General features: G+C 40.9%; 2 protein-coding genes across 7 annotated transcripts; both read right to left on the bottom strand.

Moving 5' to 3' along the window:
• Window positions 1-8,594: 8,594 nt before the first annotated feature.
• On the bottom strand, window positions 8,595-17,838 carry gnl1 (guanine nucleotide binding protein-like 1). The gene is made up of 12 exons (XM_041044206.1): window positions 17,621-17,838; window positions 16,548-16,692; window positions 15,975-16,111; window positions 15,698-15,849; window positions 14,824-14,895; window positions 13,641-13,833; window positions 13,331-13,429; window positions 13,055-13,237; window positions 12,536-12,714; window positions 12,007-12,193; window positions 11,106-11,246; window positions 8,595-10,995 (listed from the first exon to the last, which is right to left on the bottom strand). The coding sequence occupies exons 1-12, from the start codon at window positions 17,691-17,693 to the stop codon at window positions 10,724-10,726; spliced, it is 1,833 nt and encodes a 610-aa protein (XP_040900140.1). The 5' UTR covers window positions 17,694-17,838; the 3' UTR covers window positions 8,595-10,723.
• Window positions 17,839-18,867: 1,029 nt separating this feature from the next.
• znf384b (zinc finger protein 384 b) lies at window positions 18,868-27,309 on the bottom strand. Of its 6 annotated transcripts, none has more exons than XM_041044213.1 (12): window positions 27,100-27,306; window positions 25,760-25,805; window positions 25,207-25,274; window positions 24,736-24,964; window positions 24,115-24,228; window positions 23,160-23,314; window positions 22,997-23,073; window positions 22,048-22,272; window positions 20,819-20,986; window positions 20,613-20,691; window positions 20,323-20,481; window positions 18,868-20,178 (listed from the first exon to the last, which is right to left on the bottom strand). In XM_041044213.1, the coding sequence occupies exons 3-12, from the start codon at window positions 25,270-25,272 to the stop codon at window positions 19,795-19,797; spliced, it is 1,656 nt and encodes a 551-aa protein (XP_040900147.1). In that variant the 5' UTR covers window positions 25,273-25,274; window positions 25,760-25,805; window positions 27,100-27,306; the 3' UTR covers window positions 18,868-19,794. The 6 variants fall into 6 exon arrangements, with proteins under 6 accessions (XP_040900147.1, XP_040900146.1, XP_040900144.1 ...); XM_041044212.1 differs by having other exon boundaries at window positions 22,997-23,088; window positions 27,100-27,305; XM_041044210.1 differs by having other exon boundaries at window positions 18,868-20,481; window positions 22,997-23,088; window positions 27,100-27,309.
• Window positions 27,310-27,418: the final 109 nt, after the last annotated feature.

A 27,418-nucleotide genomic window follows, 5' to 3' on the forward strand; every position in this document is an offset into this window, starting at 1 on the left:
ACACAGCAATGGAGTTGGAACCAGGAGATCTGTTGATATGGGACCCTGAGGCAAGGCAGGAGTGAGATGGGAATTCATGTTCTTAAAAGAGCCACATGTGCGTGTGTTTATGCTGAATTACATCAAAAGTTGAACAAGTCAGACAGAGACAGAGTGAAAAAAAAACAGGCTGAGCAGCAGTTACTGTATGTGTTGGTTCTTGCCTGCCTGAGTGAGAGGAGGGAAACTTCAGCTGGTGCTCAATCAGCGGCGAGGGACACTGAAGGTCATTTAACACACCCTGAGCTCCACCTTGGATAAACAGGGAAGAGAATACTGATACACTCTCTCCTGGCCTCATGTTTACTTTTTGTGTGCCTATGTGTGTCTGAGTGCTTGCGTGAGTGTTTAAGTTGGCATATGTACACATTATCTCATGAATCCAGGGAGTCAGATGTTTTTGACTGAGATAAAGTTGGGAAAGTGAGAGCTTCCTAATTCTTAGTCAATTCTTTAAAAGATTTTTTTTGGATTTGTACTGTCAGTCTTGTGAGCTTTTCCTTTGGTTCTGCCCCCCCCACAGGCACACACACGCACACACACTCCCCCTTCTTTCCTCACCCCTCCACGCTCCCTCCCACCCTCTCTCTTCAAGATTCTTTGTGTTTATAAAGACTTTAGCTGGACTTTCATCTGTCCTGGCCTCATTTGCTCTGCATATCATTAACATTCTCTCACCACTTTTCAATTCAGTGCTAAACCAAACCAAAACACTCCACTCTCTCTGTGTTTAATGGTTACACTTCCCTCCCTCCGCCCTTTACATAAAACATAACCTTGGGATTAGAGTTTTCTCTCTGTTTGGCTACAGTGCTATAATGATTAATTGATGTTTTCTGCTTCCCAGAGTCTGTTTTATACAGGTGTTGCTTCTATTTCAAAACTTTGTTTTCCAGTAATTCCAAAAAAATAAAAAATAGTGACAAAGGTAAGTTCCAATTAAAATGATAATTCAGAAATCACTGTGGCTATTTCAGAGTTATTATCCATGACATTCACTTACGAAATGTTAACTGATTCCCAGAAATTATCCTTCTGATGAGCACAGTCATTCTCAGCTCTTGTTCTCTCGTTCCCTAGAGCCTTTCCCTTCTCTTTTCATCCCTTTCTGTTGTGCACATAGTCCAGCTGGCTCTGCTTTGTTCGTTGTCTGGGCAACTGCAAATCCCCTGGCAGAAATTATGACCTTTTTCAGCATTATTTCCTTTCTTCCCCATACCTCCTCTTGCCTATTCTTTTCGCGTCTCACTTTCTCTTTGCCCTGATCCTTTTTCATATTTTTTTCTTCCGTTTTCACAAAATATGCTCAGTCCTGCCGTGGAGTTTCACCAAACCCCCTTTTTTCCTCCCTCTCTCTCTACTCATTCTCTCTTTGAGTGAAAACCAGTGAAGCATAAAAAGCAGGTCTGATCCTGTGAGGAATTCACAGAGAGAGAGAGAGAGAGAGAGAGAGAGAGAGAGAGAGAGAGACAAACAGATCGAGCAAGAAAGTTGTATCGCACTTATGAGTCAGCAAGGACAAGAAAGCACTTGGTCCAATAGGTAGGGAGAGATAAATAAAGGGAAAAAGAATGAGTTGCCTGACACATCAATGTCAAGACGAAGAAAGGGGGCTTTCAACAAGAGAAAAGTATGTTAAAAGTTAAAAGAAATTCTTTACTTTTTTAAGAGGTTATTGCATTTAGCCGAAAATTACCATTTTCATCCAAAGCTTCTTTTCAGGAGGGACGACAGATGATCTATCGCCTGTCATTGTGAATACACGGCTCGGATTTATCACCTCTCAGACATCACTTTAATAAAAAAACACAAACATCTGAATTAGAAATGGAAGTGTTCAGCTCAAAGGCATTTCGTGGGACAACACACACACACACACACACACACACACACACATACACACACACACACACACACACACACACACACACACACACACACACACACACACACACACACACAGACTGTCCACCCCCTGTTGTGGTCTGACAGCTGTGCAGGGCTGCAGGATTCAGACAACACAGATCAGTTGCAGAATGCGAAGCTTGCAGTATGTTGGGAACCAGCGTAAAACCACATACCAGGCATTCTACCCTCTGAAACATCTCTGCCAGTGTCTTTTTCACTGGGAATATCTAAAACCAATAAATGTCTCAGATTTGCAACGGTCAATGGAAAACCCCAGAGAGCTCCACAGCTCCATTTACAGCAAAATACTCTCCTTCTTTGCATGCATGTGTGACTTCAAGTCCATGTTTGGTTTAAACATACATGTATGCATGTGTGAGAGTGTGCACATGTGTGTTCGTGTAAATGTAGGCTACAACTCCACATGCACCCCTGTGTTCCTCCCGATGTCTGTTTACTGTGACTTGTCTGTGCTCTGTCAATATCAGTGTCACAGGCCCGAGGCAGGTTGTATTTGATTGGCCCCTGGAGAGGATCTGGGAGCGGTGGAGGTGTCAGGGGTCGCAGGGTCAGCATCTGCTCCAGGGGGAGGTTCCTGTGAGGGTGGGTGGGGAAGGGTCATTGTGGACATCACAGCCCTGGAGCTCTCTTTTTAGGTGCTCAGTGAGGAAAACAATCGTGTCAGCTCCTGTCACTTTCCACAGAGATCTCTGCCTTCTCTTACGTCTGTTCATTCACTGCTGTTTTTCTATTTTTGGATTCAAGATTGTTGTATTTTTTTCACAAGTCAGAGTCTACAGCCATGCTAGTGGCTCTATCCAGTTGTACATAGGCACAGTGCTGCTTTGACTTGAATACTAACACATCTTGGCTTAGCATGTTAGCACACTAACATTTACTCATTAGCACTAAACTAATTAGCTCTACTGTAAACACAAACTGAGCCGAAGCTCATGGGAATGTCTTAGTTGGTCCTAGTTTGCAGTTTGCAGTATTGAACCAATTAAAACTTTGACCTGCTGGAGGCACAAGAAGAAAGTCAGGGGATGACCAGTCATTATGATTCATCAGCTGGGGACCATGAATATCTGTAATGCATTCAGTAGTTGTTGAGATATTTCAGTCTGGATATAAGCATTGAACATTGCTATCCCCAGAGTCATAATCCTGGCTAAGGGCTGGTATGTCATAGATGTAATTTAAAGTGATGACTGAGACTTTTTAAGTGTTTTCATTATGTCACAAAATGGCCCATTGCTTATAATTCTTCCTCTTATGTTTGAATTTTGTGTTCTTTATTATCTTGTAAGAGGAAGTCGTGCACTTTTCAAACATTACACTCTCATTTTGAAACCAAAACATTTCTGACAAATACAGGAAAAGTACTTTCACACTTTCATATAGATTACTTTCAAATTCACACCATTCAGCTTCTCTCAAAGATTTTCAGTCTGCCGAATAAATCCTATCTTGCTTGGAGAGCCCTTGTGATCGTGCAGCTGGATGTGTGTGAAGTATGATGAGCTCAGTGTTGTCAGGGGAATGTGGGGAGAGAGGGTGGGGTGGGTGGGAGGCTGAGGGTGAGGTGGGATTGTCCAGTGTTGCTGGGGGTGAGTGTTCCAGATGACCCCTCACACAGTCAGGAGTCCCTTTGAGACCCTCTCAGCTGTAGCAGCGCACTTGTGCCTCCTCTTCCTCATGGCTGGAGGTGGAGGGAGGGAGAGGGGGATGCAGACTCTTTTTGGGTGTTGGGTTTCTCTCCCCCCTCAGAAATCCCCTGCTATTCACCCGTATACACACACACACACACACACAAATCTAAGAGTGTGGAGGACTACAGCCTCTGCTATGGCATTTGGGAGGCTCCTCTACAACTGTCGCCCTCTGTTCAAACTGTCACTCCAGCCGCTCCAGGATTTTACTTCCCTTTTCTTCCCCCCTTCCCTCCCCCCTCCCCTAACCTGTCTGTGCCAGCTGCTGAATGAATGGCCTTCCTTTCTTCTCCCATCTCTCTGCTCTTTGCTAACAATAGCACTTTGGGAATTATTCGCCATAACCACCATCGGATGTGCTCTGATCTTCTTTGTTTGGCCCTCCACCCTACTGTCTTTACCAATTACATGTTTAGCCTTCCCACACCCCTGGGCTTGAACAGTAGTTTAACTTGGCTGAATGCAACCTCAGACAGCCATGTCATATTCCCAGGGTCTCTGTGTGAGTTTGTGTAAAGACATATAATTATATCTATCCTTTAATTATTTTAATTAATATTCAAATTGACAAAGGCCCAAGGGAGAAACAAAACTAAGCTAATTTACTGGAGTCATTTTGAAAGCCATACTCAAGGTGTTTATCGCCATGGTAACTAAGTCTGATTTGTTTCCCGTCTCCACCTCCTGGATCTCAACCTCTCCCTCCTTTAAAACTTTCAAGCAGACTGTTGCTGGCTCCTTCCAGTGAGAGTGAATGTTGCGATGGATTGGAAGGTGCTGGCGACGGGGTGGGCGGTTGGGTGGGTGAGGAGGGTGAGGAGGAGGAGGTATATGGGGAGGATTCAGGGGGGTGCAAATGAGTGCCATTGCACTGCAGTGAGAGGTGGTGCTAAAAATACCTATTGACACATGGGCTCCAACTCAGAAACAGGGTCAGACACAAACACACAAGCCAGTGACCAACGAGGTCTCATTCATGCACCACCAGGCAGAGAAACATACACACACATATGAAAACACACACACACACAACACAGCAATGTATCAATTAAAATACATAAAGCCACCACTATTTACAGTATAAATTAACTTTACTGAATCCCCCTGAGTTTGTATTGGCGGTGCTTTGTGTTTTGGAGAGCTCCATGTCAAACAGAGAGCAGGCCCTTTCCACACTCATGCACAAGTCCTCTGAATAAACAAACCCAGCTGCCATATTGTGACCCTCTGCAGGAGGAATATGGGAAAGCTGCTTTGTACACATCGTGTTGAATGCTCACTGTGGCAAATATTGTTTCTGCGTTTACCCCACGCTGACATACTGCTCGGACTGTTTGCCAAGTGTTGATCACCTGAAGAAAAGAGATGCTAACAGTCTGGGTTTTTTTCCCTTTTCTTTGTGCTTGGCTTACAGACTCATTACAAAATATGGGCATGGTGTGATCACCAGGGTGAGTTCTTCTGTAGCAGTGATGTATTTGTCACCCTGTATAAAATTAATCTAACTAAACTTGAAGACAGAATAGAGACAGATTAATTTATACAGGGTGACAAACATATCACTGCTTTGGCTCACTCCGGAAAGGTAAACCGGAAGGGCTGTGAGATGATTGATGAAGTTCTTTGAGACACACTTTTTTTTTTTTGTGAAAAATTGAATTTTTCCACTTTGATTATTAGGATTAAAACATCTGAGAAGTTTAGAGGGCAAATGGTGGAACCACTTACCACTCAAAAACATTTGAACCATGCGACAGGAAGCCTCAACTACACATTGCTTTCGGGTCACAGGCCAAAAAGGCTGGGAGACACTGGTTTAATTTCAAACAATATGTTGTATTCTATAAACTTACCATAATATATATATATATATTTATGTAAAATCTTAATCTGAAACGTACTAGTAACAATAACTGTCAGATAATGAAGTAATAAATATAATTTTGTCCTCTGAAATGTAGTGACGTAGAAATACAAAATAGCACAAAACAAAAATACAAAAGTAAACTACGAGTTCCTCAAACCTGTGCTTTGTTACAGTGCTTGAGCTAGTGTACTTGTTTACTTTCCACTACAGCAGATTATGGTAGTGGTAATCAACCAGAGAGGAAGCTGAGGAGGGCATCCAGTCCTCAGGGCCGAGGCCTTGCCACCCCCCACAGCGCTGCTGGAGCACCATGACGCTGACTGGGGGGGACAACTGCCTGAGTTGTAAATCAGTGTATGTGTGTGTGTGTGTGGGTGGGTGGGTGTGTGTGTGGTCTCTGTATATGAGTGAAAAATGTGTGACTCTGCTAACATTGCAGTGGCAGAACAGGGATTTCTGAAACAACTTCACCTACTTCTAAGTAACATGGAGAGGGGAAATTCAACACTAAACAAGAGCTCAAACCTCCATGAAGATTTATAAAGTAAAAAACAAGTGTACTGTGAAGCTGACACATGTTGGCATACACAGATAGGAAAGATGTTTGTAAGTGACTGCATACACCCACATAATAGTTTGTGGCACACCTTTTCCAAAGGTGATAAAACTGAACATGGTTGTTGTATCATGTAACACATACTGCACATACACACTATTAACACCACAAATGAGAAGCCTGTCCACAATCAGCTCAATGCACCTGACTATTAACTGCAGCCAAAACTCATACTAACGCTGGCTTTGATAGCCCTCTAGTGACCACAGAGCTGTACCTGCCAGCTGAGATAAAGAACTCTAAGTCACTTTAATGGTACTCATTGCAGTTTGGTTGTTTCTATAAAGCCAGCTGGGACATTGGATTTTAGTTTTAGTCTCTAAAGGGAGCCCAAACACACTTGTACCTATTGTTGTTCTCCCTCATCCTGAAAGCTTTTTACAACTTAACACTCGCTCTCTATCTCACCTGTATGTGTGTGTGTGTGTGTGTGTGTGAGTGAGTGTGGTGTGTCTGCAGTGCCCAGGGGAGCATATAAAACCAAACTAATGAATTCTTGTGCTCTGCTCACACTCCGGCTCTCATATGAAACCAGTTCATTACTGCCTGGCCTCACCTACCTGTTAGTTGGGGTCACACAGGGAGCAAGAGCAGGGCAAACAAGAGAAGGGGGGAAAGAGAGCAAGAGTCACCACAACAACCTGATTGCGTCATGAGAAAGCTTTCCAAGAAGAAGAAGAGGAAGAAAAAAAAAATCAAATTCAAACCACATGGGCACAGCACAGAGGAATTTAATTAACAGTTTTGAAATTTATGGTGTCATGCTCCAGTAAATCTGGGGTCTTTGTCTGGCTGTAATTATTGCCATACAGGTTTGAGGGCCACAACATAGTTGGAGCTCTAGCTGGGGAAATTAAGCAGCTCATGGCTCCGGCTGCAAATCGGAAACAGTTCCAGATGATTCCTCACTTCCCTCCTCTGTGTTTATCTAGTCAGCAAATAGCATCTCTGAGTACCATACAAGTTGGCACTGAATCCAAATTATGCGATATGAGGGGATTTCCACCCACTTCTATCCCGTAAATAATGATTATGGCAGTCCTCAGTGGTGATTATCATCATACCGTCTCAGCTCGCTCATGAGTGGTGCCCAATAGATTACAATAAACATAATGAGATAATAGCAGCAGCCAGATTTACTGACAAGAGGACGGGATAGGTGTCGAGAGTGTGAATAATTTGACAAACACTGTCAATACAGTCATCCCACAATAACACTGACAAACAGCACTCAAATGGGACATATATCTCAGGGAAATGTTTCAGATTTTTAACAGATGACTATGAAAATCATTTTATCAGAAGCTGGGAGAGGTGCTAATTTATTCCATATGCTTCACAGTTAATAAAAGCAGGGGTACAGTGGACAACACTCTGAGTTCTGTTGCATTGTTTGAGCCATTCTCTTCCTGCCAAGCATATCCTGCTTTATTAAATGTAGTCATGTAAGACACACAGTGGAATTGGAATTGAAAATTGGATGTTCTTTGATAAACAAACACCATTACAATAGAAGCAGACTCGCAACACCTCCCTCTGCAGCACCTTTTCAAGACTGTTGATTCTCATCTTCGTTCTTCTGGGGATCAGACGCCTCTTAAGAGGACTAATAAATCACATACGGTGCACTCCAAGTATTTCTCATAATGAAATCTGGGATTCTGCAAATATTTTCTTTCAACCTGATTTATGGAATTACAGAAGCTAATAGCTTTTAAAACAGGACCATTCATTTATTCATTTTCTACCCTTCCTACACAGGTTGGAGTCCATCCTGTAATACATCAGCCATAACACCTGGTCATTGCAGAGCTAATAAGTGCCTCCATATGCACAAATATTTAGAGTAACATCAGTTTAACATGTAATTAAGAAGCCCAGTTTACAAATCATTATACCATGAGAGCCAAAGCTTGCTAATGACTTCAATTATTCCTTAATGATTTTGTGGTTGGGTACATTTTACTTTATTTCATGCTATCTGCTTCAAATATCGCCCATCTGGAAATTTACCAATTAAGTAGTTTGGGAGGACTTTTAATTAGATGTGAGTAGAGAGCAGCTGATTGCTGGCATCAGTAAATCTCATCGTAGTAATTATCTGTCTTTGGTACTCATTAAAGGAAGTCCCCTCACTAATTACAAGACAACTTTAACCATAAAGCTCTAACATCTCCATGAGAAAAAAATGTATATCTCTATGTCTACTTGGCATTCAGACAGAATACCAAGTGTAATTAGTCTGACAAAGCTCATTCAAATACGTCCAAGCTGCTCACTTTGATCACAAACCTCCTCTCAAGTTTTGTCAAATCATTTAAAGGAAAAGTTTAACCATGGCTTACTTGAGGCATGGTGTGTGGATGACTTTTTTTCTTAATGTAAAAATAAATAAATACATTCATTATCTTAAGATGGCGAACACAGTAAGAACTTATTACAAACAGCAAGATGGTTTAGAGGATTATTTTCTTTTATTGCAGAAAGCAGTCCAGTTCATCATTAGGCGTACTAGGAATGAAACAAGGAATGCAGCAAATAGCCTGAACACACCTCAAGCCTTCACATCACACCCTCCAGACACCATCAGATTAAATATTTCCAAAAAATTCCACATCAACACGTTTCTCACATCATTGGTAGTGTTGAGTAACTGCTTTACATTGTACCAATGGCAGAAATGGCTGCATGTGTCTGCAGTGTGATGTATTACATGGTAACACAGCACTGTGCTGTAGAATTCCCTCCGTGAACACATGAATGAGGTACAACAGCAGCACACAATAATAATTCAGCACTCAGGATTGTAGCGGGGCCATCAAGCTTCAGAGAGAGAGACTGGTCAAAAAAAAACAAGTCAGTTTTCTATAATCAAGAAAAGGTTGGAAGAAAAAAAAAAAAAACCAGCGTTGACCAAGACTGAGAAGCACCTGCAGCAGGTGTTTTTAACAGCATTATGCGACCGGACCTTAAATTTGTACACTGTCATTTTTATATTTCATAAAACCAACAACATAGCAAAGACGGAGTGTGTAATGTTATTTAGAATGAAGTACAGGTGGAAGCTGTAGAGGCCAGTCTCTCTGTCTGTGTGGTTAAAGGAACAGGGACATTTTGGTGAATACACTTGTTCACTTTCTTGACGAGAGTTAGATGAGAACCACTCTCATGTCTGTATGGTAAATATGGAACCACAGGCAGCAGCTGGTTAGCTTAGCTTAGCATTAAGACTGGAAATCCCATGCAAAGGTAACAGACTAACAGAACCTGTGAAGCTCAGTCACCTGGCTTCTCCACTGGTAGCCTGGAACCAAGAAACAGTTCAACACATGACCTCCTGTAAAACCGCAGCGTGGGATTTCTTCCTCTTTGGTTTTTGCACAGCTTAAACAAACAAGACGTACTATGGTAATTTTCCTTGGAGGTGCTGTTCGAGCCAGGCTAGCTGTTTCCTCTTGTTTTCTGGTCTTTGTGCTACGTTAAACTAACTGCCTCCTGTCTCCAACTTCTTATTTGCAGCGAGAGTGGCATCGATTTTCTTATTTAACGCTTGGCCAAAAAGCCAATGAACATAGCTCCAAAAATGTCGAACTATTCCTTTAGCTGATTTTTAAGCAGTCACAGTTGGATCAGTTCCACTGTGCTGCCAGTAGCATTTAAACATGTTGAAGGAGTGTCGCCAAATCCTGCACTAAATACTGTAGACCTCTATCAGCATCTAAGGATCATTGTTGTAGTAGTTAAAACACTACAGGTTAAATTCCTGAAACAGCCTCATCCAGCAATACAACAAACCTTTCCCTCCACCCATCCCAGAATTTTTCTGAAATTTCCTGACCGTGTAGAACCACACTAAATATCACTCTCAGATACAGCATAGAAAACCCAAAAGTTCAGATAAATGATTCTCTAACGGAGTCATAATACTGGTAACTGAAAAACTGTGTGAGAAATATTGGTTTTATCTTCCACATCCCATCCCACACCCTTTAACCAAAGTTGAGACATACTGTGGTTTATAAAGAAGATTTAGAGTCATGGTCTTAAATCTCCCCTGCTCTGAGAGCCAAACGGCTGCTCCAGTGAATGACATCATCTCGACAGTGCATCTGATTTGTTTTTTTCAACCTTTCCTGAACTTTGGCATCTCAGCTATGAGGTCACTTATCAATAAAGAGATTGAAAACCAGTTGGTTGATTATTCCAGGCTGAGGGAACTTAGTTGTTCATTTGTCTTTGAGAAATACATGCAAAAAAGAAAGATTTAATCAAACCAAACCCATTCCTAGAAGCAACATTAAAGAACAAGCTTCATGGATAAACAAGCAGAGCAGAGGCACAGCATGGAATACATGAATATGCTCTGTATATTATAGTAGGAAGGAAATCGGGGAATTAAGTAGAATAGATCATGTTAATATACAGAGAAGGTAGAGAAATGAAGAGTGGATGCGCAGGAACAAATGAGAAGGAATGCAGGTTTCGGAACAAAAAAGGAATGGAAAGTGCACTGAGGTAGACGGGGGAAAAGTCAGGGAAGCGGAACAACTTATTTCTTCCTCCTCGTCTTTCCCTCCGTTATCACTCACACTCATTTTCCCGAAGTACATTGTACATGTTAACGGTGAAGCCAGATGGCTTTTCGTCCTTCTGTCTTGGAGGTCCAAACCCCTCATCTTCATCATCCCCATCTCCATCCTCATCATCATCTGCATCCCGGTCTCTCTCTTCCTCTGGCTCCGTACTGGACTCGCCGTCTTCCTCATCGTCCCTCTCCCCAGTCCCTTCATCCTCCGTCGTCCTTCCTTGTAGAGCCATAATCTCCGGCAAGTCTTGGTGATTTTCCCAATGCGCTGCAGACCGTAAATAATCCCCAAAATAAATTAATTCTACCCATCTGCCGTTTCAACTTTTCAAATACTCTTGAAGCTGAAATTACTAGTCATGGAAGAGCCTCTTTTACCTCTCAGGCAGCTGTAGCCAGGTGGTCTGAGGCAAAGGCACAATCTGCCATCAATTGCCAACCGCAGGAGACTATTAGCTGCACGATAAACATCGTTGCGAGCTGCTTTTGCTGTCTTATATCCTCTCCTCTCTGCCCAAGCTAAATAACATAAAGAGATGTGGAAGAAATGAAAGAAAGGTCTTGGTGACAGTATAACACATCATGGTATTAGCCATAAATAAAAGTCAAGTAGTATTCTCTGTGTATCCAAGGACTGATGTAGCTTATTCCTTCAAGCTATGGACCTCCACTCTTCCCAAAAACCCATCAAAACATGTTCATCATTAAAATGAACATGGGTGCTTAGGTTTATTTTGAGTTCATTTCCCAAACACTTTCCTGCTGCCATAAATTAACACCAAATCCAGGGCTGAAAATAGTCACTCAAAAGATGCAGTATTTACCATTTTGAGTAACATTCACCAACAACTACAATCCCCAGATGTTTTCACCTCTTTAAAAAAAAAAATGAAAGCATGTATTTGTAATTCATTGCTGATGATTTACACCTTTGGTAGGAATGAATGAACTTGGGGCTGAGTGCCACAGACAGGCTAACGATATCAGTGAGTAGTGAGAGACAAGACTAACGGGAGTTAGTTTTTGGTTTTGGTTTGGTTTTTCCATGGAATTTGTTGGCAGAAGACAGAATGACACCATTCTCTTACTTCACAGGCTCCAAGTGGGGATTGGCTTTTTACTTGTGAATGGGAAAGATGTTGATTTTACAATCGATAACGGGCCATGACTTGGGTGCTGGTAAGTAATGGTAAAGTAGGTGAGCTACCGTGCACACGTGGTTTGCAAACTCTTAAAAACTTGCACATTAGATGCTTGGTGACACTATGAATCGTCTTACCTTCACACACATCCCAGGCAGTCCAGCTAAGCTCTTCAGACCCCTGGTTTCTCAGATGGGCTTCCTTCTCCAACAAGCTGGGATGATTGAGCTTCAGCACAGAGAGGAAGGGAGTCCTCTCACACAGATAACCGACTGAGCTGTAGGGCTCCTGCAGCTGAGACACTGGGTAGATGCCGGCAAGAATCTACACAACATAAAAACAATGGTAAAAATCAAATACAAGAGAGAGAGAAAGAAAATGCTCAAAAAAGAAAAATCAAAGAGAGGTTCAAAACCTGATTTTGTTTTGAAAATGACAAGTTAGTTTCCAAAAACTATTGTTAAGAAGCCACCACACAAAATACCCCTTGAATTCATCAAGAGTCTTTGAAAGACATCAAGTGGGAATGTATAAAATCAATAATCCTTTTTTTCCCCAGAGCTGTGTGAAGGTGCTTTTCAACCCAACTGAGTTTCCACTGAGCCTGAACAGCAGAGTAAACTCAAAGTCACATCTGCTCACTAGCAGACAAAAGTGAGTTTGTACCTGTAACTGTTTGTTGACACGTGAGGGAAAGACCAGTCCAGGGCAGTCGCAGAGTTTGACTGTCGGGGTGAGGTAGTAGGTCTGGAAGTATTTGGTGTGGCCTGGGGTTCGAGACACACTCACCACCTTTCTCCCCACCAGGCTGTTTATAACAGATGACTTACCAACATTCGGAAAGCCTGGAATAAAAGAAAGGGTGAGTTTATGATCAGTCTTAATTCAGGAATAATTTAGGAATTTAATTCAAAGTCTAAATGCTTTCTACTTTTTGAATTTTTCAAGGTAAAACATCCAACAAATCTGGTAAGAAATATCATGGACCCTGTTGTATTTCCATTACATTAAAATGAAACAAACAAGATTTATCTTCTGCTCTTGATAAATCTTTTGTCCAGTTTACTGCTACTGTGATACAATTCTCTGATCTTCAGAAAGTGTTGAGAAATCCTACTTAGGATGTTTGTTCAGTCAATCTGGCTACACGGCTCCACTTCTCTGTGAAACATAGATGTATAATACCTATACAGCCCAATGTGAGAACTCCATCTTTGTAAAGCTCCTGTGATGGGTTGCTCATCTCCATAGCGCTGTCACTTTGATGCTCCATCAGCACCGACTCCGCTCCTTCATCTGCACCCTCCCCGTCGAGTCTCTCTGCAACAGCATCTCTCTGAATCTTCTGCTCCCAGCTGGACAGGTCAACTGTGAAGAAACAAGAGGTATGTGGACAACTTACTGCCTGTGCTGTGACAATGGTTTTATTATAAGGTTGCTAGATGAAAACGAAACACCCACCTCTCCCGGCTGTTATCTCCTGACAGGCCTTCAGGATATCTATAGGACCTCCAGCGTGACCCCAGTCTCCCTTCCTCCTCATCCTCTTCTTCTGGAGCACTATAAGCCAGCAGAGAGAGAGACAGAGAGAGAGATGGTTATTCTTGTCGCAATGAGAGCTGCAGACAAACACACAGCAGGATATTTTGGTGATATTGCACTGAAATAGGTTCAGTGAGTGGCAGGTTTATTTCAATTTCCCTGTCTGTCTGCTGTCATTGTTATATGTGTCACTGTAATCCACCAGTTTTTCCCCTCTCCCTCTCCTCACCTGTGCTGTAGGGTTGTCCAGGGTGGGAGGTGAAGCAGACTATTTGCAGGTGGGGGAACTGAGAGGTCATGTAGTGTTTCCAGGCAATCACCAGTGGGGGAGGACACAGGTCAGCTTTGTTCAACACCAGGACCACCTGCTTCTGCAGATCTCCTGTGATGTAGTGGTACAGGGCTGGAGGGAACTGCAGCACCTAGGTGGTTCACATGAGGACACACCTTGTAAAAATAGTAATTATGGCCTATTCAACAAATAAACCACAAGATCATATTATTATTAATAGGCTCAAAATGAGTTGTTCTGTTTTTAACTTTGATTTGAAGCAGGAAACTCTAAATAGAGGAAGTGAATTCACTTCACAACGTGTATCTGCAATGAAATTAGAAATAAAGTGTGTCAGAAGCTGACATCTTATAATTAGATCCTAAGAAGTGGGTTTCATTTCAACTTGGAATCAAATCATGAGCAGTAAATTACACTGGCACACAATGAACAGAGCAGCAAGCTCAATACAACCATTGTCCCTCACTTCATCAGCAAGATCATAACAATATATATCAGATTTTATTAGAAACTTATGAAGGGAAACAAATGGTCAGAGAGGAATATGGTGAGATGCTGCTAAACTGAACTGCTGACTGGAATCAGCATCTAAAATATGACCCTTTAATCTACTGTCACACTGTCACACCATAATTTTCCTATGACTAAAGCCAAATGCTTGTAAAATTCAATTCCATTTCTATAAGTTCAAACATTCAAACATTTTAACGTGTTTGAAGTTGAAGTAACACATGGGCTAATATTCTCCTTTTCTTTATTTTCTTTGCCTTCAAATCTACTTCTGTGCTCAGTAAAAGCTCTTAACTTGTCTATCTTTATTTTTATCAATTTTAATTTTACTTATATTTTTATCCTGTCACATTCCAGGATACAGCATTATACATGTGTCCATTCAGTATAAAAACAAAGTCTCTTACAATGTAGACAATTATTTTTGATGACCAAATTGCCCCCCCCCCCCCCCCAAAAAAAACAAAAACACATGACAATTTTAAAAATGTGTCAGGTACATAAACTGATACATAAAAAACACCATATCAGGTATTGAGATGGATCTTGACTGTGTCTCCATCTAGTGGCCTAATCTGTTCTGCAGGGTTTTGCTTTTAAGATCACCTACCGGGTGCCTGATATCCACAATGAGCAGAATGACATCGGACATCTCCATAACTCTCCATAACTGTCTCCATGTCTAAAACAAAGGAAAAAGGAGTGGGAAGCATAATAGATTTAATATTGTAAATATGCAAGCGATGTCTATACATTTGAAATTCTGTTCTTAAAAACTACTTTAAGCTGATATTTGTTGTTCTATTTCATTTAATTCTCAGTGTTGATACAATAAAATTAAAATCCAGTCACACAGGCAAAAACAAGCAGATTATTCATGTTATTTTTTACACTGCTTTGATCCGCAGCACCACTTAAATAGCCATCATCTCTAGATTAGCGAAAGTCACTTATTACACCACCAGCTGCTCCAGCCCTGCTACTGCTACGATGTGCCACCTGAGCTCAGCCTACGCTTTGAAAATAACTGATCTGTAGGTTTTGGGTTTTCAAAAAACAATGTTAGCATTTTCACAGCTTGAGCAATAACACATGTAGGTTAAGATATGACAGTACTTGGTTACCAGTGGAAAATACTAGACAACATACAGGTATGTCATACAAAAGAATGGAATGGATATACAGCAAGTACCACATTTCCAACAAAGTACAACAATGATCTTGGTAAGTTATTGTCTTTGTCTGAGTTATTTTAGGTTGCAGAGACAATATTGGAATGTGTACAACAAAAATGAAGCTGCCTCAGTCACCATGGATGTTTGTGTGTATCTTCAAGATTGTGTGTGATTCAAGATTGCTGGAAGTTAAGTCCCACATCTGGCAGCCTAATCGTTCCATGTGCAAAACTGGTTTCTCAGGCCAGCAATAGCACACTGGTTGTCAAAAAGTCTTTAAGCGTGTATCATATTTGTTAAGTTTCTTACCTCAAGATTGTGCTCAAAGTGGCTGAGGGAGCCAGGAGGGTTTCTGGAGTGCAGATCATCCAGGTACTCCTTGTATGACTTCTCCTCTTTCCTCAGCAGGCTCTCTCGTGTCATTTCATAATTCCAGGACGGCCGTCGTGGGAAACCAAGACCTAGCAGTGGATAATCAAGTTTCAGAGTGTCAAGCAGTGACCCACTCCGTTAACCTACTCTGCTCATTCTGTTTGGCTTTTTTTTTTGAGACTGTCATGCGGAAGGCATTAAAAAACAGCCAGACCTTTCTCTGAGGGATAGATGTCATTGATGTCAACTTCAAGTTCTTTGTCTGAGACTGGCTGCAACACCTTCTCCCTGGCCAACTTCTTCCTCTTTTCCACCTCCTCTTTACTCTCTTTCTCAAAGTGCAGTCGGAACCTGAAGAGAGGAGTAAAAAGGGGATATTAATATGGTTACTTTGTAAGACTGTGGGTCGCCATATCTTATAAGTGATTTCACATCATCATTAAACAAAATTCACTTATTTAGTTTTATTTATTTAGACAAAACAAAATAAGGCCATTTCTAATAGAATAAAGTCACTAAAATACAGCGTTCAAAAGCAGACCTCCTTTTCTTTTACATGCTCTAACACACTGCTCCAATTAATTATCATAAAGTAGAAACGTTTTTGCTAATCCAAGAATACTGCTGATGCTCCAGGCAATACATTTTAGGTTTCTATAAATGACAGACGAAAGACACACAGTACAAACTCTGTATTTATCTAAGCAGAATCTTAACTCTTTAACAATACCATTATTTTAATTAAAGTGAATCAAAGTGAGCATTAGTAAAGATACTGACGACTCACCTGTTGGGGTCATATCTACCTTCTCTGCTGAAGGGCTGCTGGTTTATTCTCCTAACGTCAGTGGTCTCACTGTCTGAGGTATCTGACTGCCGATCTCCTCGCTCCACACTGGCATTGCGGCTGCTCGGCCCAGAACCTGTATCACCTGGGAGTTAGGGACAAAGGTCAGGGATCACGCTTTCTTGAATCCAGTAGCAAGATCTACTTGTTAGGCTCATATTGGCTGTTACAGATTCTGATTAGGGCTGCAATGATTAGTCAATTAATTGATTGCATTAATCTGCAATAATTTTGATCATCAAGTAACTGTTTTAGTCATTTCTGTTCTAAACAGAAAAGCCAACAAGAAGCATCTCTTAAGACATTTATGTTGAGAAATGTGTGAGAAGAAATTGATTAATACTCCTTGTCTTGAGTGTTAACTCAGAACAGAAGACAGGCCTTAGATTGAAAATGGATCATTGTCTTGCGAGTCATTGTATAAATGGACACAAAAAAAAGAAATTTTTGAAATATGTTAGTGAATCCTTAATGAGGTATTAAGTCTACAGTTTTTGAAACAGAGAGGAATATTTTAATGATTTTCCTAAATTTGGTGGCAATTAAGGCAAGGCAAGTTTATTTGTATTTCATTTCATGCAATTAAAAGTGCTTTACATAACGCATTAAAAACATAAAAAAGAAAGAATAACATAAAATGGCATCATCATAAGTATATAAAAATGCAAAACCACTATACCACTGTAGTGTTAAGGACTAAAAATCATTCGCATATGCTATTTTTAACGGTTCTGAAACAAACAGGCAAGTCTGTGCTATTCTGTTCTGCCATTTACACTGGTCAAGTTCGAGGGCAAGTTGTTATTGCAGCTAACTAACACAAAAGATAGGAGGTATATTTTACAGGCTAAGCGAGTGTTCTTGTGCTTTGCCTGGAAATCGTATTTAACACTACACAGACCCAGAGACAAGCGAACAGTTTGCTGCTGAAGTACGCTTAGTTAGCTGTGGAGCACGAACCGTTAGCTAACTGCTAACGCTAGCATGGCAACGCTAACGGCAAATGTAGTTACCTCTCTTTCTCTCCCGTTTGACTTGTAGCTGTTTCTTCTTCTGTTTGTTGCTAAATGGCTTTTTCCGGGGCATATTTAAAAACAAGCTGGTTAATATATAATATATCTATTTATATATATATATGAACTGTGTATTGCTAACTACAGCTTGTCACACAGCTTTCTTATTGACGTTATTTACATGGGTGAAGTTTCTCGACTCCTACACTTTTCAGTAAGTGACGCCATATCCACTGCAGACTGCAGAGAATGGTGGACGAAACCAAGTTTAGGAGTTCACAAACAGCCCGAGTTTAGATCATTTTGGCTTTATTCAAACGGTCCTATTTAGAATAAGCTTTGCGACGAGTAAACAGTCTCGCTCCAAATATCATTACACACGTCAACTGTAAAAATGTCGTCTGCGAGTAGCCCCCCCCCCGCCCTTTCTTAAATGGTACTGTCCACTTTTGTAAACAGCACACACATTTGCACATTCCTGCAGAGCAGACATGCAATAAATATACCTGGATGCACAAGAGCATCATTAAGTATCATTAAGACCATTTTGCATAACTCAAACAGCATGACGTTTTTCTGCTTTTCAGGTGTGATATATTTCAAACATCCTCATCATACAGTTGTTCTTGAACATAAAAATTATCTACGTCTAATGAATAGACAACACAAAAATGTATCAATAAGTAATTCGACAAAAGTAAACAACTGCTACTTTGATAACAGTTTAATCGTTTACATATTTTTTGTAAACCAAAATGCCAAAAAGCAAATATTTGCTATTGACTGTCTTTGGGGTTTTGGACTTTTCAGGCAACTTGAGCTTTGGGAAATTGTGATGGGGCATTTCTATTTTCTAACGGTTTACAGACTAATTAATCAATAAATTAAGAAAATATTAAGCAGATTAAAAATATTTTACAATTACATTAATGCCCCTTCATAAAGTCACTTTGGTACATAAGGAAATTGGTATTTAATTTGTTTATTTAGCAGGAACCATACAGATAAACATTGTTACATACAGATAAGCAATGCAACAGATGTGACGTATATGGGCAAGCTAATTTGCAGACCCCGTCACCGGTTAGGCTTTTAAATTTATGATAAAACAGCCAGACAAATAAGTTGATCAATCAGAACTGGGATAAAAACAACAGGACAAATAAAACCAAATGTGTACATGTGTATATGCATGGCACTGAAAAATTAATTTGGCTTAGAGTGAAACAGAAAAAAATGCCAATGAGAAAATTTCAGAGGGTTTATTGTATTATAAGCAGAAAAAAAACACAAATGTCAGATGTGTCAGTATGTCTATAAAGAAGCATCATAAATGTTATTGTGGAAGTATAATAGCAAGTACACATTTGGATAACAATATTCTTAGGACATACACACAAAGCAGTACAATAGAATTACATGAAACATGAACTGGCACATCACTCCCCCAAAGGTCATGTGAAGGTTTGTGAATGGATCTAAATAGGTTATATGGATTACCACATCCTTTAAACACATAATCAATATTTATAAACTGGTAGTATATATCTATATATACTTGATTGATATTTTTTTCTTTCCTGAAAAAGAAATAACCTCTACATCCCTTTTAAGGTCAAAAAGAATTAACTGCAGTCATGTATTTTACAACATAGTAAAGGTAATAACACTGAGTAAAAACTGAAAGTCTCTGTATGAAAGTATAAAAATTTACCTTCACAGTTAACTACCAATTTGATCAGCAGAGAGACCATAAATTGCTATGGCCAAAGCTGTATTTGAAGGGAAGAGCAGGAGATGATAAAACAACAGAAGCACTGTTTCTTTGACTCTCCTCTTATTGTAAAACCATCACTGTGATGGACTGAAGCATACTTTATTGCGGCCTTTACATGCACTTTCTACTAAAACATGACAGCTAAGCAAAAGGAAAACAAATCAAACAAGGCAGAAAGAAAATAAGATACAAACTAAAAAAAAAATATAGTCCTCAGTATACTGTGTCACCGTATCATTTGTCCTGTCTGCCACAGACCATCGTTCAGGCACGGTCATATGTTCCAAAGTTCTTGTTTCATCTTAGTATTGCTTTTATCCTTTGACGCCTCCATTTCATGTATTTTTTGAATTAATTCTAACTTCCCCAAACCCCACACTCCCTCCTTTCATCACTTCTAAGAGTTGAGGTGCTCCACTTGAATGGTGGATGTTGACACAGTGAGACAGAGGTCCTTGTGGGAAGTAATGTCAGCCACACTGACTGGTTTGTACTGGATGTCACTGGCAGACACTGTCTTATACTGGTGCAGGTCAAATGGACAGGAGATGTTTTCTGTCTGCGGGTAGTTGCTCTGGCTCTGTCCCTGCTGGCCTCCACCCGCTCTCCCACTCCCAGCTCCCCCGGGGCGGCTTGATCCTCCATCTGCGCTCTCTACCCGGTTCTGAGCTCCAGCCTGGCTTTGGTTCTGGTTCTGTTGTGCCGGCTGCGCTGCCACGACTGCTGGTGCAGTCAACTGGTCTGGGTTGTGTTTCTCCATGTGTTTCACCAGATAGGTCTCCTGAGATGAGGGGAGGATAGGTAGAGGGGAAACAGTGGACACATGACTACACGGTGTAAAGTAGCTGCCAGGTGTCTGTTGCCAGTGAGGCGATTCATAGTGTTTCATGTAGAAATGTTCTTCAGAAATGGACATTTGTCTTACTGAGGTATAAGAGCGGTTGCAGAGACCACACGAGTAGATCCTGGCATGTTTGACAGTGTGTGTGGACATGTGCACCTCCAGGCTTGCTGCATCTATGTATCCTTTATTGCAATTGGGGCACTTGTAGGGCTTGTCCTTGTTGTGCTGACGCCGGTGAGACTGAGAAAACAATGTTTATTCAAAAAAGAACAATGCTAAAAGTGTCACAGTACAGTGAAGTGTTCTGTAGTACAGGTAATAACATAAACATGACATGCACAGTTGGACAGGAATTTTAAATTCTTTCACACCTGTAAATTTGAGAGTTGCGTGAAGGATTTCTCACAGCCTGGATGGATGCACTTGTATGGCCGATCTCCAGTGTGAATTCTGTATTAAGACACAAGCAAGCACATGCATGTACATATAGGCACTGCTATCACTTTCATGGCGATCTAACCTGACTGCAGAAAGGTACAGTGGCAGATGAGAAACCCAAGACCAGCGATTCACTTACCTGTTGTGTTGCTGAAGGTGACTGAGCTGTCTGAAGCACTTTTGGCAGTAGGAGCAGGTGTAGGGTTTCACTCCGGTGTGGATACGGATATGTTGGGCCAGGTAGCTAGAGTTGGCAAATGACTTGGTACAATGGGGACACTTGTGAGGCTTTGACTCTGTGTGATTCCTGATAAGGGCAGACAGGAAGGTGACAGAGAAAGGGACATGCGATTATAAGGGTAGATTTAGGAAAAACACATGATACTACGCTTGACACATGTGCTTCCCTAAATTTCTCAAAACCTTCAAAGAAGGACGTTCCAGATGTTTACAGGAAAGCATGGAACAGTGAAATATTTGGAACCTAGACCAGCTTTTAAAATTCGATGTTTGAAATTCAAAGGCAACATGTTCTATTGAAATATATTTACAAATGATAGTTAAAATACTGTAATTTAATAATTGTAATTGATCAATGCAAATCAACATGCCACCAGAAGTGACTATCAATTAATCTGAGGATACACAAAATAAAAAATGAAAAAAACAAACAAAAAACAAACAGCAACAGCATGAAAGCACAGCATGGCAGCAAAGGATTTCTACTGAGCATCACCATTCAATGGAAAAAGTAAGAAAAACATTCATAAGATAAACACAGTGGGTTACATGGGGAAGCTCAATGGAATAAAGCCTGCCTAACAGTTTTTATTTCAACATGTATTTCTAAATGTATGACGTGTAAACGTGTATGTTTCTGTGGAAGAAGCACTGGCAGAAGAAATGACAGAACGTGCAGACAAAAGAAACATGTAAAGGTGTGTAAAGCAGGAAAGAAGCAGTGCAAACAGTACACAGGGTGGCAAGGATTTGTGCACACACACACACACAAATGGAAAAAGAACGAAAGGGTCAAATATTCTGATTATATCAATTCGTATAACAAGCGCTCCATGCATTTTAAATGGCCATTCTGATTAGTGTATAAATTATGGAAAATCTTTTTATGGACAAAGCCCAACTTAAAAGGTGCAATTTGAATTCTAATTTTCTGAAAAGGTCACTTCTGGATTGGATTGGTAGCATGCGAGCCAACATCTACATGGCAGTGTAATATGCATCTGCACACCGCTCCATTCTCTTCCCCTGGAGGAAGAAGACAGGAGTCTGGGCTTCAAGAAGGAATTTGACAGGACAAGTTAACAGGACAAGGAATATTGGGGGGGGGGGGGGGGGGGGCTGCAGTACCGTGTGTGCTGCTGTAAATGACTGAGCTGCCTGAAAGATTTCTGGCAGTAGGAGCAGGTGTAAGGCTTGGCCCCGCTGTGGATGCGGATGTGCTGGGCCAGGTAGCTGGAGTTGGCGAATGACTTGGCGCAGTGAGGACACTTGTGAGGTTTGGCCTCTGTGTGCGACTTGGAGTGGATCTGCATATCAGACTTACTGAAGAAGGTCGCAGCACACATCCGGCACCTACAGGCGGAGAGACACAGAAATGGGGGGAACAGGATGGAAGAACGAGAGGGAGGAAACAGGATACATATACAGAAAAGGAAATACAAGAAAATAAGAGAAGGGGGGGGGTTAAGAGAGGATAATGGAAGGACGGAGGAAAATGAAGCAATGACCCACAGAGAGAAATAAGATGTGACAAAAAAATGAAAAGAAAAATGAATAATAAAAGAGAAATCAATGAGGACAGAAGTTGGTTCAGTCAAACGTAAGAGACATGTAAACACAGGGAAAGATGCCAAGGGAGATATCAGTGAAAATTGAAGGGGAAAGGTACGTCGATACTATAAAAAGTGAAAGAGCAGGACACAAGAGTGCTAGAGAGATCACAACCGAAAGAGCATGCTATATAAAAACAAAGAGGAAGTAGAGGGCAGGTTCATGTCTAATGTGTGCAGAGAGCGTCTACGAAGCACTGATGTATTTGTGTGTCAAATACATTAAGAGAACGAATCAACTGTCCACTACAAAGCAGGCATGTTCTGCCACAACATGCAGTGAAGTGTGTGTGTCAGGTGCTTATATCTGGCAGCGTCTAGTTGATCTATAAAAGCTCAACATCTCTAAGCTGATTTCAACAGGAAACAGAAGAACAGGTGTGCTTGCATTCCACAGCTAGAGCAAGGAGAAATGGGGATACACAGCAGGTGTTGCTTGTTTTTTCTTTTCTTTTTTGGCATCATACCTGTATGTCTTAGTGCTATCTTTTGGGCCATGGTCTTCCTCTTCATTTGACAGGTCATATGGGTCCCCACTGTGATGCTGCAAAGATGCCACCTGTCAAAAATAAAATTCTGACTTATCTGATCATCTTTTTATAGCGCAGATTTACATTTATATATTTTTACCTGGCTGCCAGCTGTCAGATGAGCCAGTATTAGCGTTTCATTTCCTGGTCCACCCACAGGACCAACCCTGGGCAGAGATGTCTTCTTCTTCCTGCCTCGTTTCGAGGGCGCTGGCATCACGACGACGTGGGACGTTCCATCCCCGTCTTTTTTGTCTATAAAAATAACAAAAGCAGAACATTAAGAGGAGAGACAACTGAGGACTTGAAAACTGATGTACTGATGTGGGGTGCAGGAAGTCTCATTTTTTAAGTCATATTTCTTTCACAAATAGTTATATTTGTAGTTCAATATGCAAGGACATGGAATTTGGACAAAAATCAGATACAAGGAATCTGCTCCTTCTTAAAAAAAAAAAATCTGACTATTTCTTGGTGAAAATCTGCAAGACTATCTCAAAATGGTGAGCGGTGAATATGACCTCTTAGAAAGAGTTAAAACAATAAAAAACAACAATATTTTTGCTTTTTACTTAAGAAGTAGAAACATAAGTTACTAACACCGCCAGGATGAGAAATTAAATTATTTGCTGTTCATTCTCTGGTTCTTTCACTTTGTGCCCCCTGAGATCAATATGTGCCTTAAACTCTGAGAGCAAGCTAAAGAAAATCAGATTTTATTTTCTCTCTCACAGCCTGGGCCTAACAAAAAGGACACTGAGAAAAACAACACTCAGAAAAGCCAAAAGGGTCTCATCATGTTCAATCTCTAATACAAAATTAAATGCTGTCAAGTTTATCAGCTCAGTTTTTCTAGTCCCATGTTTGAATTTATAACTTTGCACTGAAATTAGAAATTGTGTGTGCTTGGGTAAGGTTTTGATAAGGAACATTTTAGTAGCACTCTCACTATTTTCTGTTACACAGGATGAAAGCTTCAACTTCATTTTAGAAAACACGTATTGGATATAATTTAAATGTATCATACGGTATTTGTGTCATTATGTGTATTTCACCTGTAGAATGGAGCGCCGAAACAATCATGGTTGTTGCTGGATGACCAGAGACAAACGACTGAGAAGAGGTGGGAGAGACTAGCGTTCCCTGAGGAGTTGTGATGACCAGACCCGCTGCACCAAGCGAGACAGAGACAGAAACGGAAACAGTGTGAGAGAAATAATCACACTTTACTAAGGAGACGGAAAACTGTGCAAAATCATGGACAGTTTAAAGTTTGAGATGAACAGTTTGAATTTCTCCAGAATGCCACAGTATTCAGTTTCAAAAGTGTATGCTACAAAAGAGTATGATAGTTCAGCACTACTGTTACATTATTTGAGGAAAGCCCTGAAGTAGTAGCATAAACTGAGACAGCCCATAGTGCTGCTTAGAGCTCCTGAGTAACTGCTGCTTCAATTTGTACGCATCAACTAAATCATTTAATCCACTGCTGCTACTTTATGGTTCAGAACTTAACTTGCGGGATCTTGGTCCAGCCTAAATCTTTTGTCTTTGTTCTGTTTTGAAATCATACTTCAATCATTTTGATGTTATGTCCCTTGTATTGTGAAATAAACAAAAACAGCCTCAAACTGAGAAACACCCAGAGGCGCCTCTCTGCGCAGAAGCAGACTCACCTGCTGTCATGATGCCTGTGGAGGGGACAGGCAGCACCGTGATGTTCTGGGTGCTGTGAGGAGGGTGGAGGTGTGCCGCGCTACCAGCCTGCCCTCCTCCATCTGTCTTGGCCCCAGGAGTGGGGATGGTGAGAAGAGCTGTTTGATAGTGGGATGCAGTGGAAGGAGAGAAGGTAGCACTCTTTTCCTGTTGCTCTTTCACCTTGTTCAGGAACATGGCATTCTCAATCTGTCAGGAGAGAAGAGATTTTGTCATTTGATCAGACACTGATTTGACCAGACTGGACCCCAATGTGAGATCTGGCAATAGTGTTTTGGAACAGGGTTAACCCAGCTACTGAACTAAAAAAAAAAAGTTTTAAGAATGAGGATTCGTGTTTCAAAACAAACTTGATGATCATATAATTTGCCCTAAAATTAAGTCAGCATTCAAACTGGCCCGATAAAAATACATGTGTTGTCCAGCTTTACCTGTCCTGGCACAGGAGGGACGGGAGACCAGAAATATGATGAATTAAAATGAGAATCTTCCATCATTTCTGAAATGACACAAAAACAGCAAGAATAAATAACATTGCAGACATGTCAGAAATGTCAATACTACAATGGTCATTATAGATGCCGTAGTTTGTGGTGGACAACAAACTACAGCTGCCAAAATGCCCATAAAATTGAATCAGCATGTCTCTAAAGGAGTTTCAACAAAAACCCAACATTACAGCCTTCATTAAGGTTGGATTTACTGCAAAGTTGTTGTATTAGACTGCATTAGTTTCAACTGGGTGTACCTAATAAACTGGCAACTGAGCACACAGTCTACATTAACACTACAAAACAGATCATCATTTACTATTAGAATGATTTAGAAATAGTAATAAATGCTTAAGTGGCCTATTACTTTACTCTCTAATTGGAAAAACCTCAATGATTTCCCACACCTATAAACATATACAATTGTTTTCTGTTGGAGATCAATAGTTTCTCTTATAAATACGGGACCAATATCTCATGTTTAAGGGCTTACCTAAAGGCTTAGAATATCACACACCCCCAGGTTTGCTGACTGGTAACTGCATTAAACACAAATTAGTTTAGGAATAGGCACCTTGTGAGCAAAACATCAACTGGAATAATGAAAATTGCATTTTAACACAAGACCATTCGTTAAGATTCAAGATTAGGTAATAAAGCAGGGTCCAGACAGACAGAATTACAATGGTCCTTTTTCACAGCGGATATTCTAACTTGTCCTAGAGGGAAAAGCATGGATGATGCTAATAACATTAACAATGGCTCTGCTCTATTCAATTGCCCCAGTAAACCATGCCAGTTAACAACATGAACAAAACCAGGACCCTGAAATTGAGGCAGCCACTAACATCAGAGATTTTACTATAGTGGCGTGTCAAAATATGCCCTGTGAAAAGTGCTAATAATCAAATTATCACAAACTAAATGCCACACAGTGAAGCTGGGGCTTCTGAGGGCCCCCGAAAATGTGGGGCTGCTGAGGCACTCTGCCCAGATGGTAACGTAGCCTTAGGCCCATGAAGCCCTGTAGGATCCTTGTGGCAAAAGTCAAATTAAAAATAATAACAATAATAAACAGAGATTAACAGAGGTAGACCTACTCATAATACGAATTATAAAGGTTTAGTAGCTAACTAAAAAGACGAGGCATGGCGGACAGAGAAACGGACCGTCCATATGGTCTGAAAAGCAGAAATAACATTTTAGACTGTGAGGTTGAGTTTGTCTTTGGCTCAATACAGTCGCATATTCATGCCTGTATATAAGAGATTATGCTCCTGGACTGTTTATAACATCGATAAAGCAGGGTAATGGTCAACTTTCTGCACTGGACTTTCCCTGTAAGATATGTTTTTTATGGTTTTGAGCGCGAACATACAGTAACTGCCAAAAATTGTGTGTTGTTTACGGCAGATCCAGCCACGAAGCCGTAAGTGGGTTCAGGGGAATCAACACAAAGCAGCAAATGTCGCTAACTTTAATTAAATATAATCTATAATAATGTTTACAGTAAGCCGTAGCTCAAAAGCAGGACTCCATTTCGGCTGCTTGCATGTTGTAGTTAATCAGGCCCGACGTGCTGATTAACATACAGTTAGCAGGCAGCACAGTGTGTCTGTAGTGCCCTCCTGCTTGGGAAAAATAACAAGCAAAGAAAAAAAAAAAAAAAAGAAAAAAACCCAAAGGATGAAAAAACTGAAGCGAAGAGAAAAAAAAACCAATAGACCATCCTCACAGACTTCCGGCTGTGGAGACGGGCGGAGAGGCGGCAGCAGAGTCGTGCAAATCTACCACAAAATAACTACCGACTGCATGGAGAATAGTGGCGTTTACCGGTACCGACGACTCCGTCTCCCTCCCCGGAACTCCCGTGGGCCGGGACGATTTGGACACAGTTTCCAAATCTGTCCAAATTCCTGCAAACCACTTAAGTTTCCCCCCCCTCCCGCTTCGTTTTTTTTTTTTTTTTTTTTTTTTTTTTTTAAGATTTTTTTTTTCCCCTCCGGTTGAGCAGCTGCCTCGTCTGAGCTTCACTTCCTCCGGATAAGGTCGTCAGACAAAAGGAGTCCGTGTTTTGATGTCACTTCCTTTAACTGAGGAACGGTTAATTTTGAAATGTTTAAAGTGTGACATGGCCTCCTTCGGCTGGTTG

The sequence above is a fragment of the Toxotes jaculatrix genome, chromosome 8, assembly GCF_017976425.1.
Source record: "Toxotes jaculatrix isolate fToxJac2 chromosome 8, fToxJac2.pri, whole genome shotgun sequence".
NCBI classification, from domain to species: Eukaryota; Metazoa; Chordata; class Actinopteri; family Toxotidae; genus Toxotes; species Toxotes jaculatrix.

Coding starts and splice junctions, on each gene's coding strand:
- gnl1 (XM_041044206.1), bottom strand. CDS start 17,693: ATGCCCCGGAAAAAGCCATTTAGCAACAAACAGAAGAAGAAACAGCTA. Junction 12,194..12,535: donor GTGTCAACAAACAGTTACAG/GTACAAACTCAC, acceptor TATGTTGTGTAG/ATTCTTGCCGGCATCTACCC. Junction 11,247..12,006: donor TGCCTGGGATGTGTGTGAAG/GTAAGACGATTC, acceptor TATGTTATTTAG/CTTGGGCAGAGAGGAGAGGA.
- znf384b (XM_041044211.1), bottom strand. CDS start 25,272: ATGATGGAAGATTCTCATTTTAATTCATCATATTTCTGGTCTCCCGTC. Junction 24,965..25,206: donor TCCCTCCTGTGCCAGGACAG/GTAAAGCTGGAC, acceptor CTCTCCTGACAG/ATTGAGAATGCCATGTTCCT. Junction 20,987..22,047: donor CATTTACAGCAGCACACACG/GTACTGCAGCCC, acceptor TGCCCTTATCAG/GAATCACACAGAGTCAAAGC.